We start from the raw sequence: 17,359 nt of genomic DNA, 5'->3' as shown, positions 1-17,359 counted from the left end.
GGATCAGATGCCTTTGGGTGTCCTCCTGCCTGTGGGCCATTTGGTACTCACAGCTTCTTCTCTTCTCTCCCCTGTAGTTACTGGGGCTTCCGGATGCAGATGATGATGCGTTTGAAGAGTACAGTGCAGACGTGGAAGAGGAGGAGCCAGAGGCGGACCACCCCCAAATGGGGGTCAGTCAGCAGTAGACTTCCAAGGGCTCCCACCTGAGAAGGAGAGTGAGCCCCGTGGTGCCCGAGGTGGGGTCGTGAGCTCCTGGGTTAGCATTTTGCATTAGCACTTCGAAACAGGACGTCTGACTCCCAGCATCCAAATTAAAATGAAACACCTTTTTTAACGACCACAGAATATCGGGGATGAGCTTTGCTCAGAAGTGACCTGAATTTTACTCCCGTTTCAGTGGGTCTCTATGGAGTTGTCTCGGTAGCCTTTGCCGTTTTGAATTTAGAGTCCATTTTGTGGCTGACTGTTCTCTCTTGAGTTTATGTAGGAGAACTAACATTTGCTGACTCGAATGTAGGGAACTCTGAATGTATTAAGGATATGTTTTGAGTCATCACAGGTGACATTATTGAGGGAAAGCATGGCAGAGAAGAAATGCAGTCTGCACTTTTTATGTACCTTTTAAGTGTATGTAAGTGGAAGGTTTTGCTTATAAAGCATGAGTTTTAATATCTAGTCTTTAAACTGCACAAGTGCAAGTACAAGGGCAGAAAAGGAGAATTACTTAGTTTGGATTAGGGAGTAAGAGAGGCAAGGAAGCCTTTGTTTAAGTGTTCTGCCATCACTGATTTACCTGGATATATGGCAGCTGGTTCATGGTTAGGTATACACATTACTTGCATGTTCAATTATTTTAAAACATGCTGATTCCAAAGCCACTTTTAAAGTCTAAGAGTGGAGAATACAAATGGGGTGACATAAATTATTGATTTCTTTAAAATGTTTATAAACCACCCCACATATGAAATGAAACATTTACCTTCTCTCTTTATAACAAGATGGCAACTTGTTAAATCATGAAAACATCCCAAATCCAAGTGCCACTTAAACTTTGAAGCCATAGATAAATTTAATAGGAAAATAAACCAGGATAAATTTTTTTAAGAAATATGATGGAATCCTTCTTTAGTTTCTTAAAACATTTATTCTTAAAAACAAGTCAAGAAAAGGATCCCACTGTATAATTTATGAAAAAATTGTAATCAAGTGCTTTGGGGAACCTTAACTGCAGTGAAGTTTTAAAGTGACATGATGCTGGGAATCTTTTAATCATGGGTTAGCTTGGTACAAAGGGGAAGTTTTAATGACCAGAATATTCAGACAACACACAGAAACAACTGCTGTCATAACTGGAAACACTGTCATCACTTAGCAGCAAACACTTGGTGGGGGTGGTTCTTTGCAGTGCTAACACGGGATTATTTAAAACATTCATTTTTCTTGGACCTCTCTGCACCTCTGGTTTTAATAATGGAGGATGCAGAACGCCTCTTTTACAACACTTGACTAAATGTAACATCTGGGGTGGAAACGTTTTTTGACTTGCACACACACGCCTGTTGGGTTGTCGAAGTTTGGATTAAGAAAAAAAGGAAAAGGTAGCAGCAGAAGCCACAGCTAAGGGGAGTCCTGTACGTCTTCCAGGCACGTCTGCGTGAACCTGATTATCTCAGCATTTTCTGTTTAATTGATTGGTGCTGTGAGGAGCGCAGCTGCTTGTGGTGAAACAGTGTACAGCAGCTTTACATCACTGGGAAAATAATGTAGTGGTTTCCATCTGTGCTTCGGTACCCCCATTTTTTTTCTTTCCTCGAAAAAGTGTATAAAAGTTTAACTTCTAGTGAAATGAATTTCCTTCAGAGTAGCCTGTTAACAAGCCTTGGGGTTTCATCCTGCAGGGCGAGCGGATTCCGTGCTTTGCTCCCTTGCCTGGGTTCTGATTGGCTCTGTACCTGAGCACAGGTGATTGTGAGCCAGCCCTCCCATAGATAGCACCCAGTTTTGTAAGCTCCAGCTCCATTTTAACACAGTAGAAGAATGACTTCTGCCACTGAAATGAAGAAGCTTGACTAGCTCACTCCATTCACAGGTAAACTGGAATTTTATATGTAGAGGCTTAAAACCTAAATTTACATATGTTTGGAAATGGAATAGACATTAATATAAAATGTATTTTATCAAGAAAGTGTTTAGGCTTAGACCAAATGCATTTTGGTATTTTTGTGTTAATGTTCTCTGTCTGTAAAGCTGAGAGAGACTCAGCCATTCAGTGGGCCATTCAGTGGGCCATTCAGTGGGCCCAGGAGAAATCTGGTCTTTGTTCTGCCGCCTGGCAGGGGAGAACATCGCTGTGCGTTACTTATTTTCCTGGCAAAACCCCCAAAGGGAATTTGCGAGTCAGATTGTTTCCTCTAACGCTTTGTTTTCTCCGGCTGTGCGCGTCCCTGCCAGTGCTCGCTGCCACACGTGCTCACGTGCACACTCTCTCCCGCCCGCCCCGTGGGCTCCTGCCCGGGTCGTGTGTGCATCAGTGAAGAGCGTCACCGGACATGTCCGGGAGTCAGGCAGGCGTGGTTCTTGTTCTGGAAGTGGTTCCCTGGCTAGACAAGTTCTGGACTCCCACAGACACGTAAACACACTTACCCAGAGGCAGTGTGGCGCCGTGGGAGGAGGGTAGACCCAGCAGTTAGGAGGGAGACCTGGGTTTCATCCTGACTCTGCCAGTGACTGCGTGCTCTTGGGAAAGTCACTTCACTAACCTGAAACAAGAGGTGTTTGCCCTTCCGGCTTTAACCACCGTCCTTCCTTAACTGCCTTACGACGTGTGTGTACGAAAAGCAACAATCAAGGAAACTTTCTGGAAAGTGGGAAGGAAGGACATTTTGAACCTTGCCATCCTTAGGATCCTGGCCACAGGACGCCCTCAGAACATATTTGTGTTGGTCTATGAGTGTCGAAACCCCCTCGGGGCTGACGCTGAGGGGCTGATGGAATTCTGTTCCTTAGGTGAGAGGGTAAAGTAGGGCCCCAGGAGATACGGAGAACATACTTGTCCGAGTTGTGCGTGCTCTGCTGTGGAAGGCGTGGATTTGCTTTGTGCCCCGACAGACTGGGGCTTTAGAAGTGGAATAAGTCTTACTTAACTGAGAGGGGGACATGTGCACAAAGAATACCTGGATGAGAGTGAAAAATGACTTTTACTTTTTTGTCATGTCATCCAGTAGAGAAAAAGAGAAGTAACAGAAAGTGAGTGTGTGTGTGTGTGTGTGTGTGTGTGTAGGTGTGTGAATAGGGGAATACTTGACTGCTTGTTGATCACTGTGGGCTAGCTGTGAAGTCAGGCCTGTGATCACATCACAAAACCTCGATCGCAGGTTTGAGTGAATCCCAGAGACATTTTTCTAATGGCCACCTGGTTACTTTTCCCTGCCTGATAATCGGCTACTGTGATGTCCACTCAAGTCTCCCAGGCTCCCAGCAGCATAGTGCTTTTTCCCTCCCATGCCTAGAATATGAGAAGTCTTTTATTTAGCAATTCTCCTTGTGTCCTGGTGCCAGAAGGAGGTTTCCAGTGTCCTTAAGTGAAAACCTCTCTGCTCTCGTAGTCACTGTCATTTTCCACATAGGAGTAGAAACCTTTCTGTAGCACAAGTACGTCTTCTGTTTCGTAAGAGCACAAAGTACAGGGACTTTGGGGAGCAGTGATGCTAGAGCATCACCGATGAGAACTCGCATTTGAGGAACCCACCTTGCATCTTAAAACCCACAAGTGGGGAGGCTGGGGTGTGAGCATATCCGATGTTTCATGGCTTGAGAGGCACGTAGGAATAGACAGGACTTACTCTGGGGCGGAAGGAGATAAGTGAGGTAGAATGGGAGAGTTAGGGTCTGATTCTTTAAAGAAAAAATAAGCCAAGAAGCAGTTACCGTGTGGAGTGCACGAGCACTGTTGTCCTGGCTGTCTCACCAGGAGCCTGCTGTCCTCAAAGGGCCTGCTTGTGTGTTGAGAGGCAAGGCCTGGGTTGGGGATGGCTTTAAGGCTTTAAAAATGCCCCCCGCCCAAGGAGACAGCGGGTGTCCTGCAGATCTGGTGGAGTTCTGTTCCTCACTAAGCCAGCTGCCAGCAGGAGAACCTGTCTCTCCAAAGCGCTCACAAACCTGAGACGGGCCCCAGTCACCTGGCAGGCAGAAAGTGAACAAGACTTGATCTTGCTGTCACCTGCAGAGGAGGCCATGGGTCGGGAGTGCTCCCGAGGGCAGAGCCCACCCACTCACTCCACCGTGCTTCTGGGTTGTAGAAAGAGCACAATTAAAACTCTAGTGGATCACAGATCCCTCTTCCTTGTAGTGAGTGTTAACTCCAAAGAGATGCCATTGCCTAGTCTTCAGATTACCAGAGAAGCCTCACATATTTTTCGAATTAAAAACGAATCCTCTTCCATAAAGACACAATCAGTTATCTTGGTTTTGTGATACCAGGTATGACATGAAAGGCTGACGTCTTTTAGATTTTATACAGAATAATTCTCAAACTTGCCAGAATGCCAGTAGCCACTGGTATCCATGGCAACACAGTGTCCTTGGTAAAATATCTATAGCTCATGTTCATCGGGAAGATTGTTAAATACTGTGTTGTCTTTGATATTTTTATTTAAATTTGGATTACAAAAGTCAAGGACCTGTGAGCATTTCACGTTGTTGGAAAGTCCATTTACAGCATGGTATGGCTGAATAGGCACAAGTACTTAAAAGCAGGCGCCAGGCCACACAAAAATAAACATTTAGTTTGCTGAGGACTGTGTATTCAAGTTATTCAGTACCACAGAGAAAGCTGACAGTCTGTTCTTTGTGAAACTGCCTTTGCCTGGTTTTTTTTCTTTTGTTTTTGTCTCTTAAGATTCATTTTTGACTTTAAGTACCTTCTGATAGCTAGGCAGATAAGATACAGAGCCGTACTCTGTACCAGGGTCAGCTTTTCAGAGGAGAAAGTAAATCGTCGGTTCCAGGGAAAATGTGAAGCTCTCTGTGAGCCAGTCTTAATTTGTGTCAAGAGAACAAAGTTTAGCTGTCTACAGGAGAAGCAAAAGCAAGGAACGGTTTGGGGTTTTGGTTTTGGTTTTGAGGCAAGAAGTGTTTCGTGCAGGGTGTGATGCTCTCTTTGCCTTTGTATTTCCTTTCAAAGAAATCTCTTGTAAATTACACAGCTGTGAAGTGGGTTGCCAAAAATTGTTGCCCTGCGTTAGATTCTTCAAGCAGTGTAAATCCAAAATTGAAACCTGTCCACACCTGCTCCTCCCTCCCTACCCTGAGAGAGGGGATCTCATCTGACGATGTAATTACCATACGCTTGCTATTAAAGAGCCTTCCGAACCCTGGTGATATTTGCCTCTTGTTTGGTCTCTTCACCCCGTTGCGTCCTAGAGGATGCCTGACTTGATATAAAGGCGGAGTGGGGAACAGCGACCATTAGCCAGCTTTGCGGTTGCTGTTGTTGGGGCCTGTTGTGGGGCGGGGGGGAGGGAGGGTGGTTACAAGAACCACTGATACGATTCAGGTGTTAATAATTGCTGTGTTTGGAGACATTAATCTATCCTGATGGCTGTAGCTGGTATTCAGTAATTTTCCACTCTTCCTTCGAACTTTAGATTTTTTTCTGTCCTAATTAGGACTCCTTTGTGACACCAATCAGACACCTGTGATTGTTACACCATGACATGACACCATTTCCCACTACTTTCCTCCCAGTTGTTACTCAGAAACAGCGGCATTTAAAGAATAAATCTGGACGTTGGTGGAAAGTCCCATATTTGATTAAGAGTAAGTTTCTTTCCCCAAATGAATAGGTCTCCTTTGATTGTTAAATTAGATTTGAGATTGCTTTAATAGGCACAGCCTAGAGGCTTGTGTGTGCGTTTCAGATTACTTAATTCGTGCTTCTTTGTTTTCGAGGTGCCCGATGTCAGAGGTTGTACTGAGTGCTGGGGTGTGTGTAAGCATTCCAGACCTCACTCGGTGTAAGATTCTGGCCTCAGCCTGATGGTGACATGGCCTTCCCCAGACAAAGCCTTTTTCACAGGAGAATTCCTTTTTTAGTTACAGAATTCCTAGTGTTAGTTGAGCGCTCTCATGGATATGCTTTTAAAAATGCAAATTGGCTTCTATATCTAAGGGCACGGACTGTTGTTAGAAAGATCCACTTTCCCTGTGCAGTGAATCATTCTCAAATTGGTTGCCTCGGGTGAAGGGTTCTAGCCCAGTCTGCCCCCTGACTGTGTGATCGTGGGCCTGTCACCTGTCCCCTGCACCTGCCCACCCCTGTTTTTGTTTCCTCATATGTAAAAATAAGGGTATGTTCTCACTTCCAGGTTCCCTCCAGCCACTGGCATTGCGGGAATGTATCTTGTCTCGGCTAGTGGGGTTAGGGCAGGTGGGAAGCAAAGTTTATCAGGAAAATAATGTCTCATGAAACCAGGGCTGGGCAGCCAACATCAGCAAAATGACTTCTCTGATTTTGAACCCATCTTCTCTAAGATCCCTTTTAGAAATAAAGACTTCAGTCAAAATAGTGGGGGTATCTTATCCCCAATGCTGACACTCTGGATCCTTTCTCCTGCCTTCCTACACTTCCCTTCTTTTAGTGATCAAGGACACAGGATAAAAAAAATGACAACAAAATAGAAAGATTTGGGGGTTTTGCTTAGGGATGTGACGAACAGTCTCATTTCCTTTAGAAATGAGTCTCATTTTCATAGTATAGTCGGGCCAGGTGGAACACCTCTCATTGTTCCCAGTGCTCATTGTGGACATTAATGGTTTGAAATAAAGTGAGCACAACAAAACCCACTGCCCAGTGTACCCTGTGCCAGGGCTGGAGCAGGCGGGCAGGCTGGCTTCGTGTGTGCAGGAGGGGCCGTCCCCCTGCTGAAGAGGGGTGGTGGTGCTGGATGTGGGCAGTGAACATCCCCTTCTCCCTTGGCGCGCCTGGCTGTCCGGTACTTAGGAAACTCACAAAATGCGTCCTGAAGTAGCTGGCACTGGGGCTTTCCTCTTAGTTCCCTGGTGGGAAAATACTAACTTTGAAATACTTTCCTGATCTCTGACCTATCATTTTTCCTTCTTTGGAACAGAAAACAATGACAGATGTTTCTAAAATTCTGAGCAAGCTGTAATCAGGCAGCGAAAGAATAAGGGAGGCATTTCCCATTAGGCAGCACATAAAGGAGCAGAGAGATTTTCTCCTCGTTTTCCAGGAAAATATGGCAACGACACGGAATGTAAAAACCAGCAGTAAAACTAAGTCGGTCCTTTGGGATGCTTTTTAATTGGAAGCCTCTAGAGGTCAGCACTGCATAAAGAAAGGGCTGTCTAGTGCTGGGCAGTCCCGTGCCCGTTTCTGGTGAGCCTTCGAGGGAGGCGTGAGCAGATGTCCCGGGGAGCGTGACAGGAGCGGACAGCCCAGCCGCACAAAGGAGAGGACGGCGGAGAGTCCTTTTCTTTATACATCAACCCTAACATCTGCCTCTGGTTGGTTTTCTTCCCTTCTCGTCCGTCTTTCTCTGCGGCTCCCACACCCTGTACGTACCTGCTGTCAGCTCAATAAACATGACTTACTGACCGATCGACGAGGCATGGCATTTAGCTCCCTGTGAGAAGGGCTGGGGAAATGCAGCAGGAGGCAGATGGCACACCTCGTTCTGCTTTGAGCGAGGTAAGAGGCTGCTCTGTGTTCGGAGGCAGTCCTGGCCTTTCCAGTGATCCACCAGCAGGCTTTGTGAAGTCCTGCAACTTCCAACCAAACTTTGGGGTGCTGCAGCCGGTGCTGGGACCACAGATGTCTCCTGGGAACCCAAATCAGGCTCCCTGAGGCCTGCACAGATCAGGGGTGGGTGGGGAAGGGTTTGAGCATCTGTAGGTCATCTGACCAGAAATGGGGTAATCGGGAGCCCCTAAAAACTAGTCGTCACTCCTGGGGACTCGGGGTCACAAATGCAGTAGTAACACGCAGTGATGGCCACTGGTGTCACAGACCAAATCCAAAACTGGAGGCAGCCTTAGGAGTTCCCAGCAGCTCCCAGAGTTGCCCCATGGTTTCCTTTTAGCCCAAGAGGGAACAGAAAGGCCTTCCCTCCCCTCTCTCTGCCTTGTCCTGTCTCGGGTTTCTGTTGTTTCTTTTTGCTGAGTTAGGTGTAAACCGCGTCACAGCCATAGGATTGACAGTTGTCCTTTGCTGGTTGATTTGGCTGAGCCTGGGAGCCACTGGCAGAAAGGACAACAAGCGTGTCACTAGCACGCTACCTGTGGCTTCGCAGTCGTCTCGCTGCTCCCATTAGGTTTCAAAGTGCTGTTTGTTGATTCTGGTGGGTATGGACAAGGTCCACGGTTACCCTGCTCCCCTGCATTGCTTGCATTCTTTGCAAGTGTGGAACAGCCTGATGAGGCTTCAGTCATTCTGCCATGAAGCCAACAGTGCTGAGTGAACATACCCCAGCTGTGTATGCTGTTACATGCATAGGTTTATTTTAATAGACTTTTATAAGGCCCTTGCTAAGTACCAGGCTCTGTTCTAAGCTCCTTTTAACTCCCGCAGTCCTCCCAACATAAAATAGATGTTAGGATTGATATCCCTCTTTTACAGATGAGAAAACTGAGGTACAGACATGTTAAGTAACTTTCATAAGATCGCACAGCAGGTTAAGTGCCGGAGCTGGGATTCACACCAACACGGTGTGGCATCAGAGCCCTCCTACCTGCTCTGCTCTGAAGAGGGTCATCGGGGTTGGTCTTACTTTTAATGAAATCTCTGGTTCTTTTTGCTCAACATCTCAGAGACCCTACCTTTGAACTTTATGCAGTGACCGCTGTTAGCCTCCACGGTTGCTGGCGCACAGGATGGAATGAAGCAAACGCCTCGTTCAGTTTCATCAGCTCTTTGCTGGTGATCAGGTTGGCCATGCTGATTGGATTAAGATGATAACCAATTTTCCCCTCAGTATCCACATAGTTGCAAAGATGCGAAAGTGACTTAAAGAACTGGAGCAACAGGTTTGTTGAAAACAATTTAGCGATTGATAAAATAAGAGGACCCTCGGGCAGAGGCAAGGCTGTGGAGACAAGCAGTGTGCCCTCCTTTCTGGAAGCTTCTTCCTCGGTCTTGCTGCCCGAACAACCCTTTATGAGGCCGTTACAAACTCTTCTAAGAACAGAAGAGGCTATTACAGACTCTTCACAATGAAGGGGCTTAAAACCAAGCTTACTCTGAAATAACCAGGAGCAGAAATTCACTGTATAGTCAGGCCAGCGCCTAAGAACCAGAAGAAAGCTCCCCTCGTCCACTCAGACCTGGTCACGCGCAGTGGAGCCACCAGCACACAGCGACGGCTTCGGTCTCAGTGTGCCTCCCTGAGCCATCTAAACACCCTCCCACCCTGCCTCCCAGCCCTTTCCTCTCCCACCTTCCTACTGAGGTAGCAGCACCCACACCCTAAACAGCCCCACCACCGGTGCGTGACTCTCAGTCTGGTCTTCGTACAGTGTCATGCAGAGGGACTGCGTGGAAATTGGAGAGCACGTTTCAAAGGCAAATTCAGTTCGCTTTGCATCTCATCTGCCATTGTTTCCTCCACTAATGTGGGACGAGAAAAGCCATCCATGTCATATCCCATAAAAAATGCTTGTGCCCCAAACCTGCTTCCCTTGGTTCTGAGATCCCCAGTGTTATCACAGAGACCCCACCTTGTGGGTCCTGCATGCGGGCACGGGCTCACTGGTGAGTGGCTCCAGGGAGAGAGTGCTAAATCCTGGAGCAGGGCTTTTCCACTTTCCAGATGACACTCGGATGAGAGGAAGGAGTGCAGAAAAGGTAAGTCAAAAACAAACCTTTGAAAATAGGATTCTCCCAGGAGCACAAAGCTGCACAGGTTCTTAAGGAGAAGGGGACAGTGTCCTAATGGGGTGAAGAAAAGTGGGTTTTCTGCATCTGACTCTTGCTTCCCATATGATCTTAAAAAAAAAAAAATATATATATATATATATATATATATATATGTTCTTATTGAAGTATAGGTGAATTATAATGTGTTAATTTCTGATGTACAGTGTAGTGATTCAGTTATACAAATAGATATATATTCCTTTTCATATTCTTTTTCATTATAGGGTATTACAAGGTATTGAATATAATTCCCTGTGCTATACAGTAGGACCTTGTTTATCAGTCTTATATATAGTAGTTAGTATCTGCAAATCCTGAACTCCCAATTTATCCCTCCACCCCCATTTTTCCCCCTGGCAAGTGGTCTTATAAATCTTCAGTTTCTTCTGTTTAGCGATGTTAAGGGCCACTTTGAGCCTTGGTCTGCAAGGGGCCGTAAAAACACACAGTCTAGGGGAAAGTCAGCTTTAAAACGGGTCTGGAAATTGTCTGCTTTAACAACACGCCAGTAGTCCTGGCTATCAGAAATGGATCTCTGATAACTGAAAGGACGCGAACTGCACATTCTCCCCAGCTGTTGCTCTGCAATAGGATTTCAAGCTGGATGCGCAGTTCATCTGGTGCACCCTGGGTGGGGGCGGGGACTGTCTCCAGGTCCCGCTTTCCCACCACACCCACCCTCCCTCCATCCTCTCCTCTCCCACCTCGCCTGACACTAAGCCCTTTATAATTCAAAGGTCATCTCAATTTGACGAACGAAATCCTTTACTAGACAAAATCACTACTTCAGAAGCATGTCCTTCATGTTTGCCAGTGACCTTTGCTTTCAAAATGTACTCAGAGAAAAATCCCTGCATGGGAAGTGATTGTTACTTAACCCGTGCCATTTCCAAGCTGGCTTGCACAGGGTCGTTAAAACTGGTGATTTGGCTGAGGAGTGGGTTATACTTGGTGACAGAGCTAAACAACGCGATCTCTTTCGGTTTCCCCCTTCCTTCAAGGACTGTTTCTGACTCTGGCCAGCTCCCAAATGGCTCCTGTAACTAGTTACAAGAACGGCTGAGTGAGATAATATGAGTGACATGGTGTAAAGGTCTTGTTGTGCAAGAAACACAAACCAGTATTTCCTTCTCAGGGTGGGCGGGCAGCATCTCCTCCACCTCCACCTCGCGAGCTTTTGAAAGAGATCTGCTATCCGTAAGCAAGCCGAAAACGGCAGCTAGCCCCAAGCTGATGAACTCACCAAACCCATCCGCGCAGTCCAGTCTCTTTAGAACTCTGGCCAAACCTTTGCTTAATGCATGAAAGCGTCTTCCCTGAGGTGCACTGGAGACCTTGCTCTGACCCCGCACTCTTCAGCTCTGGAAAAACACACACAAAGATGAGCCACATGTCCTTGAAAACTCCATTTGGAGGCTAGGGTTGGTGATTCCGGACAGGGTTTTGACAAAAGACAACAAATGCCAAGTTAGATATGCTGCTTGCTGCTGAGAGCGCCTCTGCCCAGGGACAGCCCTGCCTGCTGCTGAGGGCGAGGGTTACAGATGTGGAGCTGGGCAGAGCAGCTGCTGGGAAGTACAATGGCTTTGGTGTGTTGGTTCGTCATCAAGACAATGACACTTTTGTGAATCCTCCAGAAATAGAACTTCTCGTCTGGCAGCACAGTGTGCTACACTTTGGAGCAGTGATGTCACAAGGAGGCAGAAACGAGGGAATTCATTCTCTGGGGCAGGGTGACTAATTCTGTTTCCCAACCTCTGGATGTTCACTGATGTCATCTTCCATCTTCCCCAGACTGCTCCAGCCTGGGGGTGAGGAGAGACTCACAACCGCAGGCAGAAATGCACATTTCTCTGGCTCTGACACTGACTTTGGGGGTCATCAGTCCTCCCCAGATTCCTCTCAAATATTCTGGAGTGGTCCCGGGGTGTCTTATGTTTTACAAGCTCATCTTTGGTAGTACACATGCTACCAAACACCATTTCTGGGTTAAACTCACAGCTGCAGAACTCCAAAATGGGAGCGGGGTTGCCATGCCCACAGACAGACCCAGCTGTTGTCCACCAGAGGTGCCCACGTTGCTGCTGCCACCTGCCAGCGTCGGCCCTGGGGCTGCCAGTGTGAGGTGGAGAGGCCCTGGGTGTGTGGTCCAGGATGCCAGCCCCAGGATGCTGACATCTTTTGTTCCAGCCATTCACCAAAGGGGCATGAGTCCAAAGAGCTGGACATTGTGCTGAGTGACAGGTTCAGAGTCACCTTTTAATCCAGCATGTCCTGATGTCATCCTGGGACCCAGCTTGTGAGCCTGACATTTCCATGAATTCTCCCCAAGGAGGCCCCTCAGCCACTCCTAGAGCAGGCTCCTGGCAGGCCCACCTGCTCTGCTACCAATCCATCCAGAAATGGCAGAAGCTGGGACTTGCCATCCTCCCAAAAGAGGGTGGGAAACTCCCCCGGGTGACCCCCAAGTTGCCGAGTGGAGGTGGTTTAGCCAGGGCCGAGGAAGGCTAAAGGTCCCGGGTGATCTCCTCCCACACAGGAAGTACTTTGGCGAGAATGTGTGTGTCAGGTGACTCCACACCTGTGAAAGCTATTACACTTCAGGGTCAAGCATTAGAAAGTGATTTCTTGACCCTCAGAGTAAACAAAGCCTGGGCCACCAATCAAGGCTCTGGATGAGGGAGTCTCAAGCTGTAGGCTTTTTGGGAAAAAACCCTGAAGAGCCTAAGCAATAGGCAGGTTCTTGGATCCCTGGCTTCAGGGACTGACGGACACAGACAGATACGTGTTTACAAATACTCTTGCCAGGTGGTCCGTGGACCACACTTTGAGAAACCTTGGGGTTGAGCTGGCTTCCAGGCAAGAACTCACTCACTGCCTTGAGAGGGAGCCAAGATTCATCATGAGGTTCCTTGTGCCAGGTGCTGGGCAGAATGCCTCCATGGTCCTAACACATCTTACTTCACAAGGAGACAAGCCTTACAGAGATGCTGCTGCTTTATCTCCACTAAAATCTCATGACTTGGAGAAGAGAAAAGTCACCTCTAGGCTCTCATGGGGACAGAACTGGGACTAGAAGCTAATTCTGCCTGATTGCAAAGCCTCGTCTCTGTCACAGGACATCACGTTGCTCCTGTGGCATGTGGGGAACAGTAGTGGGCAGAGGCCAAGTTGTATTACAGCTCAAAACTTTTCCACCACCCTCAGTACATCTGTCAGCCCCAACAGGAAAGAGATGAGAGTGTTGCCAAGGGACCCGAAAGACTGAATCAGAGGACCCCTGAAATTTACTACACTTCCTTCAATATAAATGTACCATCAGGCTGGCCAACTGAAGGTAGCTCTTACCGGAAGAGGCCAGAAGGCAGGAGACCTCATTATCTAAATAAGTCACTAATGTATTTATTTCTTTGTTTACTTATTTATTCCCTATCAGCCCCACTGGATCATAAGCTGCATCAGGGCAAAGATTCTGTCTGTTCCATTCGCCACTGCACTTCCCATGCTTTAGCACAGTCCTGGCACGGCATAGTCTCTTAAGGAACCTTTGGGGAATGAATGAATGAATGAATGGGGGAGGGGAGAAGAAAGCAATGTTACTCTTCCTCCTGGGAATCTGCTTTGCTCTGAGACTGGCCTGCTCCCGTGGGTTCGGGGGTCGAGTGGCAAGCACCGGAAGTACACGACCAAGTCACAAGCCCCAGGGACCTGCCCTTGTCCTCACATCTCGGGAAGGCTATTTCTGTCCTAGAGTTGGGAATGTTGTTGGTGAGTCTCCGAGACTTCTGGGTTTTACCAGGAAATGGGAACACGAGTGGGTGGATGGTACAGGCCTCTTTGCCTCTAGCACATGATCCCTGAACGGCCAACCTTCCAGGAAGTGGCATCAGTAATAGGAAAGTCATAAAGCAGCCCCAGCCCCAGACACATCCCGATGGGAAGGCGAGAACAGATGCTGTGGCCCCTCCTGCCTCCTACACAGTTTCCAACCCAGGATAGAGGCTGCCCCGACACAAGACACCCGCCTTCTCGTGGCTGGTGCTGCTCTCCAAGGCTGCCTGCCTGTACGCCATCTCTGAGAAGACTCGGAAACTGCCCCATTCAAGCAGGAAGGCCCAGGAGTAGGAAAATGGCCCGTGTGCCTCCCAGCCAGTGGTGAGGGGTGGGGGTGACGTTGTTCTATTAAAGTGTCTAAATCAGTTTGAGCTGCTTTAACAGAAAGCTATAGAGTGAGTGGCTTGTAAACAACAGACGTGTATTTCTCACGGTTCTGGGGGCTGGACGTGCAAGATCAGGGCACCAGCAGATTCAGTGTCTGAGGACAACCTGCTGCTTGGTTCCTGTATCCTCACATGAGGGGGGGGAAGAAGTTCTCAGGTCTCCTTGTAAGGGCATCAGTCCCATACGTGAGGATGTCACCCTCATGACCCGATCACCTTCCCAAAGCCACACCCCCAAATCCCATTGCTCCAGGGATTAGGTGAATCTGGGGGGACACAAACAATCTGTAGCATAAAGTTACCTAGGTTTCTGTGTCTAGAACCACATACATCTAGTCCCATCCCAGTTCTCAGAGTCCCAGGAATCCTAGAAATTTTTCCAACAATCTCTCTTTGAAAGAAACTTCTCTGAATCTTCGCCATTCCCCACCCAGCCTCACGGCTTTATGGTCACCAAGGGGTGTGGCAGGTTCCTTAGGGTCTCACAGGGCCAGTCCACCAGTGCTGGCCACTGAGTCCATGAAAGCTCTTGGCACAACCGGCCTTTGGGATTCAATGTCCTGACAACCTTGTTTCTCGCCTCCATCTTCCTTTCTTTTCCAGTTACTTAATTCCAGTTGGTTCCCATTTCCTGCTCCTTGGTTTGCACATCCCTTCCCAGTACTGCAAGGACATGCATTCCTGGTGTAGGCCTTCTCCCTGTGGCTGTTTGATCAGGTTTTGGTTCCCAGGAATGGTCACTCCAGCCACAGACCTGACCCTTCTGCTTTAGACTGAGAATCGCCATAGAAGATTAAGTGGCATTTCCCTGTGACTTCCAGAGATGGGAACAGGGATTTCAGTTGGAGGAGAGAGCTGTATTACAACTTTTTCTTTTTAATTTTTATTGAAGTATAATCAGTTTACAATGTTGTTCCAATTTCTGGTGTACAGTATAATGCTTCAGTCATACATGAACATACATATATTTGTTTTCATATTCTTTTTCACCATAAGTTACTAGAAGATATTGAATATAGTTCCCTTTGCTATACAGTATAAACTTGTTTATCTATTTTATATATGTTAGTTGTATTAGAGCTTTGACACCTTCTCAAAGCTGGGGCCACTGGGTGGCAGAACTGGGTTCTGTTTGGGACCAGGTTCCGCCTGTAGCATCTTCTTCCAGCAGGGTCTGTGTTGACCTCAGGGATCCCCCAAGTCATGGTAACCTGTTCACAAAGACCCAACTGGAATCACTGTCCAGGAGGATCCATGAGTCTGGAGTGATGAAAGGATCAGGTTGATTATATGCCTGTGGAATCAAACCTCTAAGCTGCCTAGACTCACTGTGGAAGTAACTGCAGCTGCCTGCAGCAAGGGTCTGCCCCCAGTGCCAGTCTGTGATGGCCCCAGGCTGGGACGTTTGAACAGCTGCCTGTTGACAGCACCAGATCCTCTCCCAAGATTCTCTCTCCCACCATGACCGCAGCTGGGCGAGTGCAGAATGTCGAACATGGTGCAATGCTGTTCAGGCTGCCAGGGGCTGGAAACCCTGCAAAGGACTTCTATTTATAGAGAAGGCTTTCCTGGGGTGCACTCAAGCACTCTTGGGCCTGCTGAGAAGTAGCCAGATTCCTGATAGGCGCTGACAGCCGGGGCTGCGAACCTCCGCCAAAGAAAGGCCTTGTTCTGCCACAAACAATGGTAGGGTGGCCCTGGCGTGATGTCAGATGAGTTGGCAGCAGCTGCTTGTGTGTTCCCTCTCCGTGTCTACAGCTGAGCTCTGTCAGATCCAGGGAGCTGTCTTGGGCTTGAATTTGGGAGAATAAATTGCACCAAAAGCCAAGGACTGTCTAGCTCCAACTGGCTTAAGTAAGGAAATGGCGGTAAACCATAGGTTACTGTTTAGTGCTGGCTGCCTGTGTCTTTAGGGGCAATGTAATTGCCCTACAGCTAAATGCTGTAGAGCGAGCAGGCAGGCCCAGCGCAGGGCAGCAGTCACGGTGGTCAGTCAGGTAGGCTGGTGGCCTTCCCCAGGGCCTTCCTGGAGTCCTGGCCCCTGGAGGGAGTGGCTGCACGCAGCTGGGCCATTGCAGGTAAAAGCAGGAAGGGCCAGGCTTCTGCAAGAGAGTGATGCTGGCTTCCTTAGGCACCCTTCAGGTTTTCATTCATTAGTTAACCCTCACTACATGTGAGAAAGCAGAATAACGGACCTGGTGGTTGAGAGTGTGCACTTTCAAGAAACAGAGCCAAGCTCAAGTCCCAGCTCAGCCACTTACTAGTTGTGAGACTTCAAGCCAGTTAGAAATTAATTTCTCCAGTCCTCAGATTTTCCGTTAGTGATGTGGGATAAATAACCTGATAGATAAATGAACCAAAGCTACAAAGAGGCAGTTCCCTGAAGAACTCGTACACATGGCCAGTAAATACTTGAAAATGCGTTCATGCTCTCTAGTCATCAGGAAACTGAAAATTAAGACAAGACCTCATTCTTGGCAAAGTTTTAAAAGATTGAGAATGGCCAGCATTGGCTCAGAGGCACTGTCACTCACGGCTGGTGAGAGTGTATCTTGGCTCAGACGCGTTAAAATATCATGTCATTTTCTACCAAACATTTCACGTGTAAACACTTTGACTTTGCAATCCCAGTTCTAAGAATCTATCCTGAAGAAATAATTGTGCATATGGATATGGATGTTCATCGTCATGTTGCTTATAATAAAAGAAAGGGAAAGGAAACAATCTGTTCATCCAGAGCAGAAAGGTGATGTCTTGGGCAGGTGCTTGCACGTAGCTCTGCAGGTTCTGATACGGAAACAGTTCTCACAGATGTGGTGGGAGAGGAGTGAGGACAGCAGGACCGAGAGAGGAAGGTGTTCACTTTACTCTTTTTCCTTAAATCTCTATTTTGCATCTTTTACAATATGTATTGTAAGTTTCTGCTTGTCTTCGCTCATCCCATTTCCCTAGAGAGGTGTCAGAACAAACGCAAGTGGGGAGGCTGCGGCTGGAGCAGAGTTTTGAGGAAGAGTTTGAAATCAGGAATTCAGATCGGGACACGTTACATTTAAGACGCCCACTAGATACAAAGTAGAGAAGCTGAGCAGGCAGCTGAATGTAGACGTCTGATGGAGGGCTTGGGAATCACATTCAGAGAGGAGTCCCCTAGGATTCAGTGTGGAGAGGAGTTCCATTAATAAGATGGGGTGGGGACTCAGGGCCA

The 17,359-nt window shown here is 47.7% G+C and overlaps 1 protein-coding gene across 1 annotated transcript in view; it reads left to right on the top strand.

Moving 5' to 3' along the window:
* Positions 1–5,382, top strand: part of MTURN (maturin, neural progenitor differentiation regulator homolog) — a 28,491-nt gene extending 23,109 nt beyond the window's left edge. The window contains exon 3 of the mRNA XM_010971397.3: positions 78–5,382. Within this exon, the coding sequence (XP_010969699.1) occupies positions 78–188 (111 nt within the window). The 3' untranslated portion in view covers positions 189–5,382. The remainder of the gene's footprint in view (positions 1–77) is intronic.
* Positions 5,383–17,359: the final 11,977 nt, after the last annotated feature.

This window comes from Camelus bactrianus, chromosome 7 (genome assembly GCF_048773025.1).
Source record: "Camelus bactrianus isolate YW-2024 breed Bactrian camel chromosome 7, ASM4877302v1, whole genome shotgun sequence".
In the NCBI taxonomy this organism is placed as follows: domain Eukaryota; kingdom Metazoa; phylum Chordata; class Mammalia; order Artiodactyla; family Camelidae; genus Camelus; species Camelus bactrianus.
The sequence above is the reverse complement of the archived record's forward strand: the minus strand, read 5'-3'. Positions and strand labels throughout refer to the sequence as shown.